Raw genomic sequence first — 20,298 nt, 5'->3', positions numbered from 1 at the left:
GTGGTCACCGAACGCTTTCTCTTCTTTGAGCCACTCCTGCATGTTCGACATAAGCCTATACGCAAACTCTGTATATGACTCACTTTTGCCTTTCTCATTTTCCCGAAACTTCCGACGGAACGCCTCCGCAGACAGCCGGTACTTTTTTAGCAGACTCGATTTTACTTTGTCGAAATCCTCTGCCTCCTCTCTATCCAAGCGAGCGACTACGTCGGCCGCCTCGCCGGGTAACAAAGTGAGCAAGCGCTGTGGCCACGTTTCCCGAGAGAACCCCTGCTTCTCGCACGTTCGCTCAAAGTTAACCAGGAACAAACCAATGTCCTCTCCAAGCTTAAACGGCCGCATCAGGTCAGTCATTTTGAACAATACGCGTTCTCCTGCACCGTGTGCCTGACTTCCATTACGAGCGCGTTCCATCTCTACCTCAAGACGCTTCATTTCCAAAGCGTGTTGACGGTCACGCTCTTGTTGCTCTCGCTCTTTCTGTTCTTTACGTTCACGCTCTTCTTTTTCTTTCTGTTCTTTAAGTTCGCGCTCTTCTTTTTCTTTTTGCTCTTTAAGTTCGCGCTCCTGTCTTTTTGCAGTCTCCCTCTCTTCAATGGTCTCAAGGCATTCCGACAGCTCGTCATCCTCAGCCTCTAACTCAAGAATAGCCTTTAGCAGTTCAGGTTTTCTTGGTTTGTCTGAGACATCCAGACCCAACTCTCTTGCAAGCTCCAACAATTTCGGTTTGCGCAACGACTTCAAATCCATGGCTGCTCTGAATGCTGCTTTCTCTACTGCTTACTATTGTCTTGCCGCAAACTAACCCGGCAGCAACGACAACCACAATTACCAGCTCTGTTTCTGACACTAACAAAAGCCTGGCAAAGCTCAGAAGAAGAAAGTCCCGCACTCACCAAACCTCGCAGGCAGGAATTCCGCGCAGTCGTTCCGCTGCAGGCAACCAGTCGTCACACAGGGCTCGTTGCACTGCTCCCGGATCGTTGTTGAGCTGTTCAGCATACAGTCAACTGCATCTCTTCGCTGCTGGCCTCCGTTGTCGCGATCTCACCGCTGGCAGACAGTTGTTTGGAGTCGGAGGCGATCTCACCGCTGCCAACCAGTTGTTTGGATCGCACCGCTGGTACGATCTGTTGGGAACTCGGCGCTGACGCCCGTGGTTGTACCTGGGTCGCAAGCCCCAAGGGTAGCGTTGGCCTGGCGGCCTGGGGTACAACTGGAAGCATCCGAAGGTCCCGGCAAAGCATGAGTCGACTGGTAACAACGAAACAACTTGTTTATTTTAACATCGCAAAGAGTTGGCGGTCAGGTTTGACCGAAGTAGAGAGACGGGAGAGCACTTCACTCAACAGAAGAAATCGGAGCCCTCCTTTTGGCGTCCGGGGGCAGCTGTTTTTATACTCTCGCAGTTGAGGGCAAGAAGGAACCCCTCAAAAGACGAGCACGTGAATGTACAATGGGCTAATGGTGACGCACACTGTCGTAGCGCTGCCGTAGCACCATGTCGAGCACGATCTCGTAGCACCCTGTCGTAGCGCTGCCGTAGCACCATGTCGAGCACGATCTCGTAGCACCCTGTTGTAGCGCTGCCGTAGCACCATGTCGAGCACGATCTCGTAGCACCCTGTTGTAGCGCTGCCGGTCGGGCACAATGACTGTAATGAGAGGATGATCCCTGCTTTCGCATCGCCTGGTTCTGGCACAATGACTGGAATGCGAGGGTGATCCTTTGCGGTCGCATCGCCGCAGTCGCGCCTGGAAACACCTGCCGATGAGCGTTGCGGCGACGACGATCGGGCCAAAATGTCTGCCGCCCCGCCGCAGTCGCGCCGGCAAAACCACGTGTCGCAGGCGAAACGCAACACCGCTTCTGTTCGCGACGGTGTTCTTCGTAGGAGAGCTGTTCTTCCCCAATCCTCACCGCATGCGGCCTACCCATCGCACGGGTGGAAGGGAACTGAGATAAGATTACGTGGTTTCCAATTTCTTTCTCTATGGTTTGCCTATAGAGCCCGTGACGTCAACCCGCAATCCACACTATCACAGTGCCTATTCCAGTTTTGATTTTTTTATGACGATGTTTTTTTATCACAATACGTTTTGACCCTTCTCGCGATTAAACGCAGCTGGGGCATACTCGGCGATAGCTTTTGCTTGACGCTTTAACTATTTTAGCTCTGCGGTGGCTGCCATCTTTTTTGCCTTCGCACACAAACCGCCGGAACCAAGCGTATAACAGCTGCGCTGAAGAAAAAGAAAATAAGTCTGTGGTTTTACGTGCCACTAGCACGATCTGGTATAACGCGTTCCGTAGTGGGCCAGGGAGGCTTCGGAATAATTTTGATCACCTGGGGTGCTGCCACACGCGCCCATTGAGCGGTGCACGAGCGTTTGTCCACTGCGCTCCCATCGGAATGCGGCCGCCGTAACTGGGATCGCACCCTCGGCCTCAGGAACGTAATGCCTTAGCCACTAGGCTACCGCGACAGGTCCTATCAAAATGAAAGGTCTACGTTTAAGTCGAGCTGTGACGCACTCCCGCACCGTCGCAAAGGCCTGCCAGGGCTGGCTATACGCTGTAGCCACGTATGCAAGCATAGTCGCCTGGCACAATACACTTGCGAGAGGCCAGTAGTTTGCTCGAAATGCTGGCCGCTTGATAGCACAGTGTACGAGCTCGTTCAAGAGCCGTTGAATTCGAAAAACGTGTTGGAAGAAGCAAATTAAAGGTGCCTTATTCCCTTGCACTTGTTCCCTGCTGGCTGTTCAATATTTGTGTTTGACGCTTTCCGTTTTAGATGGGATGTGATATCTTTCGATAATTAGCGCTTCCTAAAGTTCAGGAAATGGAACGTCACGCACATGTGGCGCAGGTGCGACCAATTGGCTGGGGAACGAATTTTTTGTGAGCTCTAGACGAATTCGCAAAAATCACGAGAATAGAAAGTTCAACGTTAGCGTAATAGCGGGGTTACGGTAAATACCGTTCATGGAAGCCAGGAGTGCGTTGTGCTTGTACTTTCCGCGTCCGTCGATCCGCGGCGAAATCAGTACGAGCAGTACAAGCTGTCGTCCATAGCTTTCTTCTTCAGTCGTTGTCAAAGATTGATGGTGGGGTAATTCGCACTCTCCGAACCGGAGGGGATGGGGCGACAACAGACCCACCCCGCGTGCGTTTAGTGAGGGTTCGACTTCTGACCGGCGATAAGGTCCACGCCTGATCGACCGTGAACCAGAGGCATGAGACGGGAGGCGACGTCGTACAACACCCACACTCAATTTAATACAATAAAATCATGCCCGAGACATAATGGAAAACAAACATGCAAACTTCCAGTAGTGGGTCCTAGCTCGCGGAAGGCGTGCGGGTCACACAGCACACGCCCTGACGCCACTCGCGCGACACTAAGCCCACCACGTGGGAATCATTAACACTCGCGAAATACAATAAAATACGCGACACAAAAACAAAATACGCGCGACAATAAATAGGGCAAACACTAAACTACCAGGACATATAAGAAACAACACGCGATGGATAAAAAAAGGAAAGATTAAACGCGATTAGAAAGAGAGTCCGGCGGAAAGTTCTGAGAGCGGCCCGGAACACGAGGCTTATCTGGGGCGTGCTTGCCGAGGTCCCGATCTGAAGAGCGTCGGGCTGCTGCAACCTCGCTGCCGAAGATCCTGACGAACTTGCACCGTCTGTCGCTCGACCGGCGAAGACTTCGGCCTGGAGATCTCAGCCTGCCGACCACATCTTCAGCTGTTCCCCGGTGCACGACCCCACTCCTTCGTCCTCCAAGCTGCTCTGCCGGCTCGCCGAGCCGCCTCGTCCCTCCGCCGCGCTCCGGCGACCCACGTGATCAACCCGTCGGGCGCGTTCGGGGACAATGGGAAGCGCTCTCCCTCATCGCCGTGCAAGCAGCGTTGCGGCTGCGGTGGCAATGTCGGCCCACTCGAGAGGGGCGCGGGCATGCACTCTGTGACAGTCGTGCGCGATTTATTTCTCTTAGATACGCACAGGGTTGCTTTTGTAATAACGGCTAGCTGAGGCGCGCGAAGTAAATAAAAAAAAAGTTGAACTGTACCACTTGGCGGACCAGTTCGCTCTCGATCATGTTGAACTCGTAACAGCGCGAACGAAGGACAAGACGAGAAGGCGACACACACGGGCTCACGCCACTAAGTTGCCGGTTCGATCCCGGCTCGTGTACTTACGATTTATGTACACGGCCAAATATAATCCGGAGTCCGTCACTGCGGCGTGCCTCATAGATCGTGGTTTCGGCTCGTAACGGGTCGCATTTTTTTCTTCTCTTACGCACGTGGGTGGTTGCGTACGTGTGTGTCGCCTTCTCGTCCGTCATCATTTTGTCGTTCGTGTATCGGCGAGCTGCCCCGTACTCGGGTGCTGTTAACGGTGCCAAACGTTCGACGTCGTGATCTTCCCTCATCTGCCACCGTTCCCTCCCGATCGGCATAACGAGGACATCCTATTGGGGCGAGGTCGCATAATTAACGCCGACGCAATCCGGACGCGTCATCTGCCCCCGCGGAGCGTGTGTGTGTATACACTTTTGAACGCAGCGTCGCGTGTCAGCAGCTGACGCGTCGAGGCAACACACGTCGTGGCGTCGTGACACGTCGTGGCTGGCCTGGCAAACGCGCAGTATAGGATTGCGCGCTTGGCGTGGCTTGCTCGCAGATCCCTGTGACTCGTCATATTGTGGTGGCTTGTGCTTCCTTGTGCTAAAGCGAACCTTCGTTTGCCTCTTCCTTTGGATTCCCCACTGTTGCTGCTGGATATGATGTCTTGCCGGATAGCTCTTGCCGAATCATCGTCGTCGTCATCATCATCATCATCATCATCATCATCATCAGCAGCAGCAGCAGCAGCAGCAGCAGCAGCAGCAGCAGCAGCAGCAGCAGCAGCAGCAGCAGCAGCCGCCTATTTTTCGTCCACTGCAGGACGAAGATTTTGTTCACTGCAGATTCACCCTTGCTGAATACGTAGGTCAAACTAAAAGTAATGTTGTCATCACGCCGTCATTTTCGTACTATTGTCATCATTGATGGATCCTGGCTGAAATCCCGGACTATTCACGACTCCAAGTAAAGGCTCGCTACCTACCGGCGCCGCCGAGAAACAGCCCATCCAGGTTTGAAGCGAAAGAGGGCGTCCTATCACGGCATGCGCCAAATGCCTCGTGGTTCTCAAATCGTCGTGTGCCGCCATGCACAAGTCCGAAAATGAAAAAAAAAAAAGAAAACCACGGATGTCGACAGATTTTTGTTGTGTATTATCATGCGTGTCATCGCAGTGGAAACACTGCGAGGCCACACAATGTAAGATTGTTGCATTTCGATGACACGCAATGTAGGATTTCATCGTTTCTAGAAAGAAGCAGACAACGCGTATCGGAGAGCGACTTGGACAAGAAACTTCCGCATTGGGAAAAGGTGACCGATACTACACCGACATTTGAAACACTTCACTCGGGCCGACTTCGTTATTCCCTGGGAGTAGACTTTTGCTTTTTTTGTTTATATTAAATATTATTACGATAATTATCGGTAGATACCCGAGAGACGAGCCGCCGCGAGAACGACGACGAAGTGGGTCTGTGCCCTTGGCGCGACAAAATGTCGGCCTGTAACACGTAACACGTAACACGTAACAATATCTTACTGGCGTTTCAAATCGCGGAGTGTACTTTATTCAGGAAGGCGCGTTGATAAATTATAGGGATGTACGCTTAAGCTTCATTTGGTTTTTGCTCCTCTATATTTGTCTGCCCCAGCTTTAATGCTTTAAGCAGCAGTAATATTCTCGCTAATGTTCTTTCTTTCGGCAGGTACGGTAGCAGGAATGATAACTGCCTCGGAAGGTCTGTAGTTGATCATGACACATGTTATGCCGCGAAGTGACATGTCGTTTTCATGGCATGCTTTAGTTTAGCGGTGCAAGCAGAAGATGCTCTTTTCTCATTCAACGCAGTGAGTCGTCAGTTTATTTGCACGCAAGGAATTTGGAAGTGGCAGCAAATAGCGCTCGTTCCAGCTTGGGAGCGTTCGACCTGCGCACAGTGCCGCTAGTTTGCTTCCCGACACTGCGCAGACACCTAAATTACATCACAACTTGTTCAATTCGTTTCACAGTCATGCATTTATTACGCTGATTGAACTGACTTTGCCAAAAGAAAACCCTCGCTAAATTTTGGAAACCTGTTGGAAGAAACTCAACTTGTTCCGATTGGTGGTTGTTCACTTCTCACGTTTCACTGGGTTTGAGAATTCTTATGGGCGGCAGGCGTCTGCTATCAAAGGAAGGCGCACCCAGACTCACAAACGGATCTCTCATTTGTTTTTATACCACGACGCAATGACCAGGTAACTTTACAGTTTTTAATTTCGTTCTATCAGTGCAGAATAGCCGTATATAGCTTCTGAAAGCACGGTTGGCGTTACTGTCTATATACAGACGTCACTGCATATATATTGTGAGATGTTTTATCTGATATACTACAACACGAGTCACACTGCGGACTTGCCTATGAAGGTCGAAAACAATCAAGTATCGTACCTGTACCAGTGGAGCAACCCCGCGAACAAGTGCTTGCACCTTTTGGAGGCCCACAACGCATAAACAGTTCCTTTCTTTAACCTCCGGCTCGCTTGAAAAGCTCTGTCTTCAAAGAGATCTGATGCCGGCACACTGCGCAGGCTGGACGTTTTCACTTACAGCGCAACAGTTTCCGTGATTTCGTCGCTCATATCCTTTAGACTGATCAAAATAAGGTGATCGGTAGCGAGGACTCTTTCGGCTTCCGCAAATACCTTGATTCGATGCCACAAAAGAGAAACGTGACCACAGCGCCGAGCAAGAGAGCCGCCGTGAACTTGGATGTCGTAGCCATCTGTGTTCATTTGGACAGCGTTGCCAGCTCAATTAGTAGATTCTGGAGTTTCCAATTAGCTGCCATCACATTGTCGTCGTAATGCCATTGTCATGATTACATCGTCCTCATGCAGTCGTCGCCGCGCCGTTGTCGACATTATCTTCAGTCGCCACACGTGCCCTTTGCATCGGCGGAGTATGTCCGGCCGCTGACCACAACCGAAACGGGCGAAAGATTCAAAGAAAGTTATTCACCCTAATGTCACGTTCTCTCCAATGGGCCGTACGTTATCGGGCTCCTGGGATTACGGGCGCTATATTAAAGGGCCCCTCACCAGGTCTGGCCATTTTGAGCTGACAAGCGTAGAGCATACGATGCGCGCTAACGATCGTGTTTGCTAAGTGTTGCATCACTACGCGCCGCGGAAATGTCTGAAAATTTCAATCCGAACGCCGTTTTCCATTTCTCTCGCGGCCGCCGCGCTCCTAGCCGGACGGTGGCGCAGTCGCGTCCCTACATTTACGTAGTCGGGTCCGCAGTGTGACGTCGCTCGTGGTGACACGTGACTTCGACAATTATTCAAGGCAGCATCTGTTATTTGTGTGATCTGTTGCTTGAATTGGCAAATTGAAGTTTAGAGAAATCATAATCTTAGTCTGCGTGTTTTTTTTTTTTGTTTTACTTCGCACCGAAGCAAGAGTCTGCTTGTTCCCACGGCCGTGCAGTCACGTGCGCAGGTACCGAAACCATGCCATTTTCTACCGTGTTCCAGCGCGTGGTTGTGCTCTGCGATCCTCTTGTTCTGCCTCAGTATTCGTGTAGCACTGAATTATACCGCTAGTCATGTGTCCTTGTGCATAGCGCGCAAAATCGTGCGCTGGGCGAAACGGGACAATCACAAGAAGCCGCGCGCAACGCCGTCAGCGGAAATGCGCAGCGCCGGAAAAAAAGAAATAAAGGAAAAGCAAGGAGAAAAAAAAAATGAAGGCGGGGCCCGTAACGTCGGCGTCGCGCGATCCTCAAGATCCGGTATAGGAGAACGCACGGAATTTCGCTCGGGGACGAGACGGGGCGAGTGGAGAGAGTGTCTCGCTATGCAGTGGAGCTCGCCTTGGGAAATCATGGGTTCGCGGCACTGAAATATCTATATCTCGGCTATCAATGAGCCGATTTGAAAGCTTTTTGCCACAGAACGCTCCCTAGAGGACACGTAGCAAGTTCCAGCCTATAACCAAAATGATCTATGGGGCCTGGTGAGGGGCCCTATAACAAACACTATTCATCGAGTTTACCATACGTAGCGTTTACGTACGCAAAAGGGCGTTTGAGCAAGAGGCCACGCATGTTGCGCACGCTATAGTGTGAATTGTCGCGATGGCTGCGCTCTTGCTATAATTCATCACCAGTAAATGGCGTATTAAGCATTCGATTCGTCTAAGAACCGCACGCTAAGAGGAAGCTTTAGCTCGGGCCCAACTCCGACGCGGCCTATTCAAATACATGTAAAACGCAGAAACGCTTTTCTGAGATAAACCCTGAACCGACTTTAATTAATTTTTTGCATTTGAGACAGAGAGGGTAAATTCTAGTGACTGTGCGAAGCGGAATTTCGATTTAGGGCCTGAAATTTGTGTGATTTTTTTAAATTCGCAAGTTCGAAAAAATAGTTGAGGCTCGAAGTTTACAAATTAATAGTTCTGTATGAAGAACTATCACGGTTCTGTAAACGGCATGCATTATATCATTCAAAACGGACAAATTCAATATGCCAATTTATATCCTACGTGAATTCGTTACGTTGTGTACAAGGGTTCTGCAAAAGTTGTATTTCCATATTACTACATTTTTTGAGGTTCATGTGTAACATATCAGTTTCGTCCACTTTAGATGTACTATTAGATACAATTCACATAATTGTGATATCATTTATCATTGCCAAGTTACAGAGTTGTAAACTTGATAGTCTCGTTTTCTGAAAATTTGTGATTTTTCCCAATTTTTAATAAAGAATTGACGATCTAAATCGAAAATTTGAAACAAACAGTCACTAGATTTTAAGTTTCTGTCTTAAATGCAACAAACCTCGTCAGATTTGCCACTGTGGTTGCCGAGAAAAACGAATTCTTCTTTTATATGTATTTAGAAATGAGCACCCGAGTTAAAGGTTCCTCTTAAGAGCAGCTAGCCTGCCCAGCTTCTGAGATCGTTGGGCGATTTTGGCGCCCATGGGCCTGACCGGAGGAGCTGTCATAGGAACGCTGTAGTCGGTGTGAATGGACCAGGTTTTACGCCTGGCAGCTGCAGATGGCGTCACGTCCTGTTACGCTTTCAATGCATTTCAGTGCGTCAGAATAAAGCTCCATGTGTTGCGTGGACCCATAGGTCCCGCAAAGGGCTTGCTTTTAGCGGACGTAAAAGGCCTCGCTGGCCCCCTACGCTGTTCTAAACTTTCCCATCTTCATAATTGAAGTAGTAACTGTTTCCGTGTTTTTATCGCGCTAAGTTCCTAATTGTATTTTGGACGACCAAATAGCCCAACAATCAACTCTTCTACAATTTTCTATCTTCACACGGACGAATCATATGACATTCACAGGGATAAGAAGACCTTCAGTAAACGGAGCATATAAAAAATAACAGAGGTTAACAATTCGTGACAAGAAACGTGAAAACAGTGAGTCCTGAAAAGCTGCAAAGACAAATTAACATGCGACGAAAGGTCCATATATTGCGCGCAAATAAAAGTTCGGAAGACGTTCTAAAAAGAAAACAGCAAACAGGCACAAGTGGATGTTTCAACGACAGACATAGAACGAACAGTCGCGGGCACAAAATAAAAGTTACGCAATGCAGAGGTTTCACTAATATTGCATGGGCAATGACTCGCGATTATTCCTAACTAGAACAAAGTGCCAACGCCGAAAAACTCTTCTTTCCGGAGAACCTCAAGTTCGCTGTTCAAGTACTCAGGCACACGCGCGCATTAGGCGGTCCTCTGTGGCCGTCCAGGGAAATCTGCAAAACCAGGCCTTTTCCATGCAGAATAAAAATGCCCCGACACCCAAGAGTAAGTTAATACACTTATTCTGCGACCTAGCTGTTGCGTTTGTTGAGACGCACTGTGAAAGCAGACGGCTCAGAAGACACCACAATGTTGATGCAACTGCCCAACTCAACAGCGCGTGCTCTGATGTTTCTTCGTTTCCGCACTGCGCAAGATGCAGGGCAAACCACACCCCACGCCGCGAGGCCGTCACGTGTAGGTTGAGCCTGCCGACCGTCAGCCACCTGGGTTATCTTATGCCCGGTGGCAAGCTTTGAGAGGCGAACGCCCGCCATTTACTATTGTCACTCCTTTCAAGCTGATCACCGTCGATTAAGTTCGCCTATCGCCATCTCTTCCCATAGTCCAGTGTGATGGAGCGTGCCTCAGGTCAACGTTAGGTAGCTTGTACACTTTCGAACAGTGCAAAAAACAATGAATGAGTAGCTATGAAGTAGCCCTGCAACGTATTTCCCACAGTGATCATTGTCGGTTAAGCTGCTGAGCCACGTTGTGACGTAATTATTTAAGTGCAATAGAATCAGAACGTGGAAAACCTCTCATCGCTGACTAAACATGTCCTCCCCTGCGTATGTCCTTTAATCTACGCGTTTCCCAACACATGCGTCAGCTTTGCTGGACTGCACACTTGTCCAGCGATTCTCAGTACTTGTTGCTCGTAGTTGGCGTATACCGCAAGACCTATGTATTTCATTCAAGGAAAAAGCAGCCAGATTCAACTGCAGTTCACGTCTACGTACAGCGAAGCATTCGTGGTGTGATTGGCTCATGAACCATGTGTATATGCATATGAAGTGTGATTTCCGAGATATAATCATCATCATCAGCCTGGTTACGCCCACTGAAGGGCATGGGCCTCTCCCATACTTCTCCAACAACTTCGGTCATGTGCTAATTGTGGCCATGTCGTCCCTGCAAACTTCTTAATCTCATCCGCCCACCTAACTTTCTGCCGCCCCCTGCTACGCTTCCCTTCCCTTGGAATCCAGTCCGTAACCCTTAATGACCACCGGTTATCTTCCCTCCTCATTACATGTCCTGCACATGCCCCCATTTCTCTTTCTTGATTTCAACTACGATGACATTTACTCGCGTTCGTTCCCTCACCAAATCTGCTCTTTTCTTATCCCTTAACGTTACACCCATCATTCTTCTTCCCGTAGCTCGTTTCGTCGTCCTCATTTTAAGTAGAACCCTTTTCGTAAGCCACCAGGTTTCTGCCCCGTACGTGAGTACTGGTAAGACACAGCTGTTATGCGCTTTTCTCTTGAGGTACAACGGCAGCTTGCTGTTCATGATCTGAGAATGCCTGCCAAACGCACCCCAGCCCATTCTTATTCTTCGGATTATTTCAGTCTCATGATCCAGATCCGCGGTCACTACCTGCCCTAAGTTGATGCATTCCCTTACCACTTCCAGTGCCACGCTACCTATCGTAAACTGCTGTTCTCTTCCGAGACTGTTAAACATTACTTTAGTTTTCTGCAGATTAATATTTGGACCTGCCCTCCTACTTTGCCTCTCCAGGTCAGTGAGTATGCATTCCAATTGGTTCCCTGAGTTACTAAGCAAGGCAATATCATTAGCGAATCGCAAGTTACTAAGGTGTTCTCCATTAACTCTTATCCCCAATTCTTCCCAATCCAAGTCTCTGAATACCGCCTGTAAACACGCTGTGAATGGCATTGGAGAGATCGCATCTCCCTGCCTGACGCCTTTCTTTTTTGGGATTTTGTTGCTTTCCTTATGGAGGACTACGGTGGCTGTGGAGCCGCTATAGATATCTTTCAGTATTTTTACATACGGCTCGTCTACACCCTGATTCCGTAATGCCTCCATGACTGCTGAGGTTTCGACAGAATCAAACGCTTTCTCCTAATCAATGAAAGCTATATATAACGGTTGGTTATATTCCGAGCATTTCTCTATCACCTGATTGACAGTGTGAATATGGTCTATTGTTGAGTAGCCTTTACGGAATCCTGCCTGGTCCTTTGGTTGACAGAAGTCTAAGGTGTTCCTGATTCTATTTGCGATTACCTTAGTAAATATTTTGTAGGCAACTGACAGTAAGCTGATCGGTCCATAATTTTTCAAGTCTTTGGCGTCCCCTTTCTTATGGATTAGGATTATGTTAGCGTTCTTCCAAGATTCCGGTACGCTCGAGGTCATGAGGCATTGCGTATACAGGGTGGCCAGTTTCTCTAGAACAATCCGCCCACCATCCTTCAACAAATCTGCTGTTACCTGATCCACCCCAGCTGCCTTCCCCCTTTGCATAGCTCCCAAGGCTTTCTTTACTTCTTCCTGCGTTACCTGTTGGATTTCGAATTCCTCTAGGCTATTCTCTCTTCCATTATCGTCGTGGGTGCCACTGGTACTGTATAAATCTCTATAGAACTCCTCAGCCACTTGAACTATCTCATCCATATTAGTAATTATATTGCTGGCTTTGTCTCTTAACGCATACATCTGATTCTTACCAATTTCTAGTTTCTTCTTCACTGCTTTTAGGCTTCCTCCGTTCCTAAGAGCATGTTCAAATCTATCCATATTATACTTCCTTATGTCAGCTGTCTTACGCTTGTTGATTAACTTGGAAAGTTCTGCCAGTTCTATTCTAGCTGTAGGGTTAGAGGCTTTCATACATTGGCGTTTCTTGATCAGATCTTTCGACTCCTGCGATAGCTTACTGGTATGCTGTCTAACGGAGTTACCACCGACTTCTATTGCACACTCCTTAATGATGCCCACAAGATTGTCGTTCATTGCTTCAACACTAGGGTTCTCTTCCTGAGTTTAAGCCGAATACCTGTTCTGTAGCTTGATCTGGAATTACTCTATTTTCCCTCTTACCGCTAACTCATTGATCGGCTTCTTACGTACCACTTTCTTCTGTTCCCTCCTCAGATCTAGGCTAATTCGAGTTCTTACCCAGATATAAATATTAGTATTAAGGGGCAGCATGTTACACGAAGAAATGATTTTATTTGAAGTGAATTATAGACAGGCTGGATACTTTATACGCATATTTACGTGCAATACATCACACATATATTATTCGGTAAAACTTTCAGTGGTGATCCATAGTGCCGGGTTGCACTGGTGGTGTATGTGATGCGTCGGCTTCTTCTAGTGCAACTGCGGATCGAAACGCATTGGCTTGCTCCTGAGAAAGGCTGTTCTATGCCGCTTGTCGACGCCTGCGACCATAACTAGAGGCTAGATACATACGAAGAAGGGCCTGGAACTCGGCAAGAAAGCTTCGCTTTAAAATTCGGCGGAACCCATCTCGCGAACTGTCGACGGTATAGTCCGTTTAGCATTGGATCGATATAACGACACAATGTGTTGGTACCGTGTAAACGAGCTGTGTGTGACCTAGGCACGTACTGCAGCGGGACCCTTCTTTCGCGCTTCGCTAAGGACACTCGGCGCCATCTAGCGCCACCGCCGCGAAGCCTGCGCTTGGTCTCTGAAATGCACGGCGCGCCAGTGCGTGCGAACGAGAGAGAGGGATTGTGAAGAGAAAGGGGCGCTATAATTTCCGCAACCCTTTAGGGAGCACGACTCAGCGCCTAGGAACGCGACATGCGGGTATCGGGCTCCCCTCTCGCGCTTTTATTTTCTGGATACGCTGCGCCATCTTCTGGTGCTGCCGAGTAGTCCGCGCCTGGGCTCCGAGACGAAAAGCGTGGCGTGCCTGTGCGTGCGAATGCTGAGAATTGTTCACTCGCTTGCCGCACACCCGGCGGCGCGTACTTGGTGACCCAAGTTGGCGAGAGGTTTATTGGAGTAGCACATACCCTGTGAGTTAGTGGCGCAGTCTGCTGAAGCGTCTATAGTTGGTGTATGACATAAACACACGTTTCGATGCAGTTTACAAAGCCATTATTCTATTATTTGAAATTAGTTATAACATTTTTGTGGTCGCTATGACACACACATATGTTTTCCGCTCTTATTTGAGAAATGTTTTTGGCCAAAGTTAAATCGATGCGTGACCCGCGTACGGTAGTTGGGTGAACCACTACTTAGTTTCCGGTTTTGAGTTGTACACGTTAAAGTCTCTGACAACGACCACCGGCGAGGGATTGGCGGCAGCGCACGTTGATCAACGCGGAAGTGCGCGCGCCTCGTCATCAATCATGTGGTTTGACGGCTGTTTTTATTTGTGCGTTTCGTATGAAAATGCACAAATGTATGTTCGCTTCACGCTTGGGCCTTACGGAGGTATGAGCCATTGCTTGCGGCCCTGCGGCGCCGCCGGGATCGGCCTACTGGGTTTTCAAGTCGATGTGACGGACGCGAAAAAATCCTGCATTCATAGCCGTGGACAGCTTCGCTGTAAAACTATGTATACAGACGATGAGTGTCAGTGTAAGCGAATAACTAGCGACCCAAGTTGGCGTGAAAGAGGTTTGGGGTGATATGGGGGTTCGTCATCTAGAAATTTGGGGTGGGCCAACCTAAATGTGGAGGTGATACTGGAGCTGGCCAACCTGAATTGGGGGGTTGGCCAACTCGAAATTAGGGGTGGGCCAACCTAAATGCGGGGGTGATAGGGGGGTTGTTGCGGCACTGGGTTATGTCTCGAACACGGCTCCACATTCTAGCATGGCGGAAGCTTCGGGTTGAAGAAATGAGACGCTTGAAAATCGAAAACGAACAGGTTTACTGGAACCAAACTCATTTACATCGTTTAATGGGCAAAACAGAAGAAAAAGTCAAGTGTTTAGCAACAAGTTTCGGACTGGAGCCTCGTTTCCATGGCCGAGAACCGCTTTTCTCTCCGCACCGTCATTATAACAGCTCTGTTCTAACCCTCCCTTCTGGCGGTAGCCAATCACACACAGGTCACAACACACCGGAATAACATCCAATCAAGAAGCACAAACAATACTGCCGCAGACGGAATATCGGACCGGCACCAAGTTCCAGTGGGCGCAAAGGCGGAGAGAGGGTCTGGCTGTGGGAATGGGAGAGTAGATATTTTAGTCACAACTGGTCTCCTCCGCTGCTTCTTACTATAGGGCAGGCACCAGTTCGTGGTGGCTTTCTTCCGGGAAACGTCCATTAGCCATTCGCGTCGTCTCGGCCTCACCTGGAGTGGCAATTCTTTCCCTCTGTGGCGCTTCTTCTCTGACGAGGCGAGCTCGTTACGGGAACATTAGCAGCAGTGTCCAGCATCCCGTGGGAACTGTCCTCCGACTATGTTCCCAGCGTGGCTCTCGCATGCTACTCTTGCGCGTGACAAACAGCGTGTTGTCTACTGCAGCCACAACAGGGTGTTGGCCAAGCTGAATTTGGGGGTGGGCCAACTTGAAGTTTGGGCTAGGCCAACTGAAATGTGCGAAACAAGCAAAAGATAAGTAACAACCGAGCTAAAGAATGCTGCGAATTAGGAGACAATTCTCTGAATATCTATAGCTTTTTCCTCTTCAAGGCAACCTAAGCAGCACTCTAGTGCCTCGAGTATACTTTAGACGTTGTACTTGGCGCTGTAAATAACTGCTTCGTGGTTTCAATTCGAAGTTGTAGTGAACGGATGGGTTTCGCGAACGATGCGCTCCTCGCCATAACGACTGTCGGTTGCTTCCGTTGCGAGAGGGGTTTGCCATGTATATCGTGACGTTGAAGGGAAAATGAGACATCCACGCAAGCGGGATCAAATTCCGGCCACGGCGGCCGCATTTCGATAGGGGCGAAATGCGAAAACACCCGTGTACTTAGATTTAGGTGCACGTTAAAGAACCCTAGGTGGTCCAAATTGCCGGAGCCCCTCACTATGGCGTGCGTCATAATGAGGTCGGGGTTTTAGCACGTAAAACCCCATAATTTTTTAAAGACATCCACCCAATCATTGCAGTTGCTACAAAGGAAACCCGTGTTCCTGGAATGCAAGATCTCGCAGTTGAAAAAAAAATTTGTCCTGATCGTGAACCCGGGACCACCGCCTTTCCGGGGCAGCCGCTTTACCATCCGAGCTAACCAGGCGGCTAGCAGATGGCAGGGTGAAGTCGAATTTATCAACAACTCGAAGGCAAAGGCAAGAGTTCAACGGAAACCCGCAGGTTCGATAGAAGTAATTAAATGGAAAACAAGACATCCACCCAATCGTAGCACTTGCTTAAAACGAAGCCTATACGGGTTCCTCGAAAGTAAAACCTCGCACTTGGAAGAAAAATTCGTCCTGGTCCGCGTTCGAGTCCCGGACCAGGAGGAATTTTTCAACTGAGGACGCGCGGCGCGCGCCGCCGCCGTGTCGTTTCGTGCATGCGCTCGGTGCCGCGCGGAGCATGACCGTGTTTCCTCTAAGTGTGCACCGACCCGTACACTAGTATTCTTGTCGCGCACAGGATTTGATTGCACGAGGCTCAGCGACAACATAGGCAATGGATAGAACCGTGCAACGCTAACATTCGAGAAATTCCGGTACAGAAAGGCGTGACTTGCACTGAGCCAAAGTAATATGGTCACCGGAAAAGATACACAAGTACGCGTGACAATATGAACCAAGGATATATAAAACCGCAAATATGGAATTTTTGAGAATACGGAGTCTGTACGATGCGGCTTTCATATAGTCCGTATGTGTATATGGAAGCCGTAAATTATATAGGGCTTCTTAGACATGGGAATTCGCATGGCCATGTTCATACGAGACCGTGTACATATTTCGAATCATACATGTTTCTCCAGGCAATACATGATGCTTTCGTGATATGAAAAAAAGAACTTCAATATGTGGTAGGAGATAAACGTGGGCTAGTTGGTGAACGCTCATACTTGATAGAAACAGTGCTAGAAAAGACGAGTATGAAGAAAGATAAGCATACACGCGAGCGTGTGTACCTTCCTTCGTCCTCGTCTGTGTTAGCGCTATTTTGTCAGGTGCGATTTCATTATTGCCACTTTGTAGTGACGGTGAAGAACCAGTGAGTACCGAACTTTCAGTCACGAAGCTGACGTTCTATTGGGCGAACTTGTGCCCCCCCCCCCCAAAAAAAAAACAAGTAACACTCGGAGTACACTCAGAGTACACTCGCAGTAGCTGCAAGCACACTCGTCGGTCATCGAAATATGATACCCGGGTCAAGTGCGTCGGCGCTTTACACATTACTCATCGTGCATTACAGCGTAATCACTGGCGTTCGCGTACGTCCAAGAATGTACACCACTGTTGGCGTCGAGCTCATAATCTGATTAGAAAGATTATTTCGCAAAAAAAATAACCAACGATTCCTATACTCCCAAATGCGAAATTTCAGCGCAGCTCTATATGTGTTTTCATTTGGCGATATATTAAAGCGTCGCAACGATCAACGCACCGACTGGCAAAGCCACGACGCACGGCGCTATATATAGACTGGCCACACAGTGGCCGCTTACCGGCAGCTGCAGCTTACGCAGCCGTACAATCTTTACCGGAAAACGTTTGTGGCGAACGCCATGCGCGAAGGCGAGCATTCTGGTTCCTTTTTTTCTTTCCCCCGCCACTGCCGCGGATGCGCGGAGGAGAGCGCCATCTGGTACTGCTTCAAGGAGGTTATTCAAAAGGCGCAGCGCGACTGAGACGGAGACAAAGGAACATAAAACCACATCGCAAGCGCTGGAAGAAATATGGTACAGTATAAAACTGATTTGGGCGCGTTAGTTTACACAACGCCTGTGATGTGGTTTTGTGTTTCTTTGTCTCCGTCTCAGTCGCGATGTGCCTTTTGAATAGATATGAACCAAATCGGCCAGATCAAAGTTCTACTGCTCTTCAAGATAGCTTCCTCCGCTTTCCTTCTCATGCTTCCGCTGTACCCTCCTCCTCCGTTTTCCTCCGCGCTCTTTTCGCTCTCGCCCTCCTTCATACTTTGTTGCGCTCGTTCGCTCGGTTACGCCGAAGTACGACGCCGAGGCACGCCGACGGTCAACGCAGAAACGGGCGCCGAAAAGCTGCGCTCTGAAATCGGTGACAGCATTCGAGAAAGTTACGATGCATGTATAATTAGCGCACCTTTGGTCGAGCGATAACTTTGTAACAGTGCTGACAGGTGATAAAACGGTCACCTGAAAAGGATAAACAGTGAACTCGCGTCAGTATGCTCTGAAGGCACTGTGAAATTTGTAAACATCTGATAAAAGAACACAGCTCACAATTGGGAAAAGAATACCTTAGCACACTCAAACATTCTGCACGACGACATGTTGTTGGAATACCGGAAATAACTGAATATTTCGGCATGTTGCATGCTGTATAGTCCCTGTGTGTTACGTAACCTCGTGTCACGCAGCCTTGCAGAATCTGGATATACAAACTGAAAGATATGTTTTTGCGCCCCCCCAAAAAAGAACAAAAAAACAAAAGCGTTGCAAATATCAGCAATGCAGCAAACTTTTTCCACGCCTGGGCGGACTCGCAAGCAAAGCGAATGCAACTGAAAGAAGCACTGCATGGGGACGTCATTAATAAAACGGCTTAAGATAAACAAATAAACACAGCGGTTTAAGACTAACCGTGCTACTAGTTATACCGAAGTGAGACTGGGGATTTGCTGCGAAAGAAACCTCGTAAGAGGCCGTCGATAAAGAGCAGCAACTCGGTTGTGCAGTCGCCACATTCGGGGCTGCACAACGAACATGGTGTCAGTGGCGGGGCAGAGCCGGTCATGCGGAGGAAGCCGCGTCGTAAAGCGCCTTGTTCGACGCTGCTTGCGCCCAGGAGTCCCGCCGTGTGGGACCCCGAGTTCGTGGAGAACTTCCTGAAGCCCGAGCTGGCCTCGATGCTGTGCCTGCTGTACCCGGCGTACCGGGACAACGCCCTGGCCCGGAACCTGCTGCGCGACCGCATCGTCGAGTGCGCCCGGCTCTCCTGTCAGTCTCACTGCCTGACGCTCGTCGACATCCGGAACCGCTCCTGCGACCTGACGCGCCTCGACGAGATCCTGCTCAACGCATTCTTTAAAGGTATATTGGTCCCGCGCTTCTTGTCCTTCCCCTCGATTGAAGCGACGGGTCATTACTGCGACACCGCGCTATAGGTGGTGCGTACTGGGCACTCGGATATATTCGCGAGGAAAAATTTACTTTGACACAGGTTTTTAGCCAATGGAGGCGATCGACATTCATATTATCGTGGTTTGAGTTATATGACGAAGTCCACTGGTCCCTCGATAGTCGCATGCACCTTACGAAAGATAGACATTTCAGCATTAAACACACACGCACACAGACACTTCAACCTTTCTCATCGTTAAAGGTGTCGCCGCGTATCCTTGACGCAGCATAACGACAAGTACATCCTTCGGGTGAGCGTGAATGTAATACTAGTGGGTTAACTTCCTTTTGGCTTGTTACGCGAGCTCGAAGCAGTGCTTGAGGAAATTCCCTACGACCCAGAGCGTGGGCTCATGGGCACGCCGCACGTCGAGCGTCTACGAACGTGCAAGCACATTCGCGTAATTTGCTGTTGTCGGCGACTTGTTTGCATAATTGACGTCTCTAGAGTAGATGACACACCCAGAACGGAAATGAAAGTCTGAAGCCTACTTGTTGGCATCACTTGCATTTCTACATGGACACATCCGTGACAGAAAGGTCAAGTGCCTAAATGAGCGCGTCTTTTCCGGTGGCAATCTTGTGGAACTAAAGACGACATTGTTTAGTTTCATTTTGGAAATGGGGCCACAGGAAAAAAAGAAAGTCAGACACGAGAAAGCAAGCACCGACATTTTCGTAAAAATTGTTCATATTTCAGCCCAAAGGCCCGAAAGGGTCTTGCGCTTCAACCAAATGAAGAAGGACCTTATGCTCACCATCGACTGGAACTGCCCTGATGTGGCAATGTCACAAGTCTTCTTGAAGGATCCGTCTTGTAAATTCCAGGTGAGCAACATAGGGGCGCTGACGTGCAACGAAAGTACGCAGTTAGCAATGAACCATTCGCATCTGTTGGTTTAGGCATGTGCATAAAGAGGCTCACAGAAGCTCCAATATATAATAAGACAAAGGCGATAAAGGTAATTAACGTTCCGTGATGGATGAAGTGCGTACTGCACTTTCAGGTGTGCAATGCGTTAAAGTACTGTTGTATTTCCTGTGTTTTAAAAACAGCCGTGAGCGGGTACATGATGGCTTTCGGGCAAGCAACACATCGCTCAATAAAGGGTAACTACCCCGGCGATTTTTTGACCATGTCAAGGTAATGGAATATTTAGGTTCCCCCTTGTCACGCGTCTGAATGGTTCCGCTAGTTCGAAAATAATCTTACGTAAGCAAATCGGCGCGAAAACTAAACCGGCACTTGACTTTAAGCAGCCGAGCGAACCTCTTCGTGTG

The 20,298-nt window shown here is 49.0% G+C and overlaps 1 protein-coding gene across 2 annotated transcripts in view; it reads left to right on the top strand.

Moving 5' to 3' along the window:
- The window catches only part of LOC142580062 (transient receptor potential cation channel subfamily M member-like 2), a 240,765-nt gene that overhangs the window by 122,152 nt on the left and 98,315 nt on the right, over nt 1-20,298 (top strand). For both annotated transcript variants that reach the window (XM_075690827.1, XM_075690828.1), the window contains exons 6-7: nt 18,683-18,927; nt 19,718-19,845. In XM_075690827.1, the coding sequence (XP_075546942.1) occupies nt 18,683-18,927; nt 19,718-19,845 (373 nt within the window). The remainder of the gene's footprint in view (nt 1-18,682; nt 18,928-19,717; nt 19,846-20,298) is intronic.

The sequence above is a fragment of the Dermacentor variabilis genome, chromosome 4, assembly GCF_050947875.1.
Source record: "Dermacentor variabilis isolate Ectoservices chromosome 4, ASM5094787v1, whole genome shotgun sequence".
Classification (NCBI taxonomy): domain Eukaryota; kingdom Metazoa; phylum Arthropoda; class Arachnida; order Ixodida; family Ixodidae; genus Dermacentor; species Dermacentor variabilis.
Note: the sequence above shows the minus strand (reverse complement) of the source record. Positions and strands in the feature narration are given on the sequence as shown.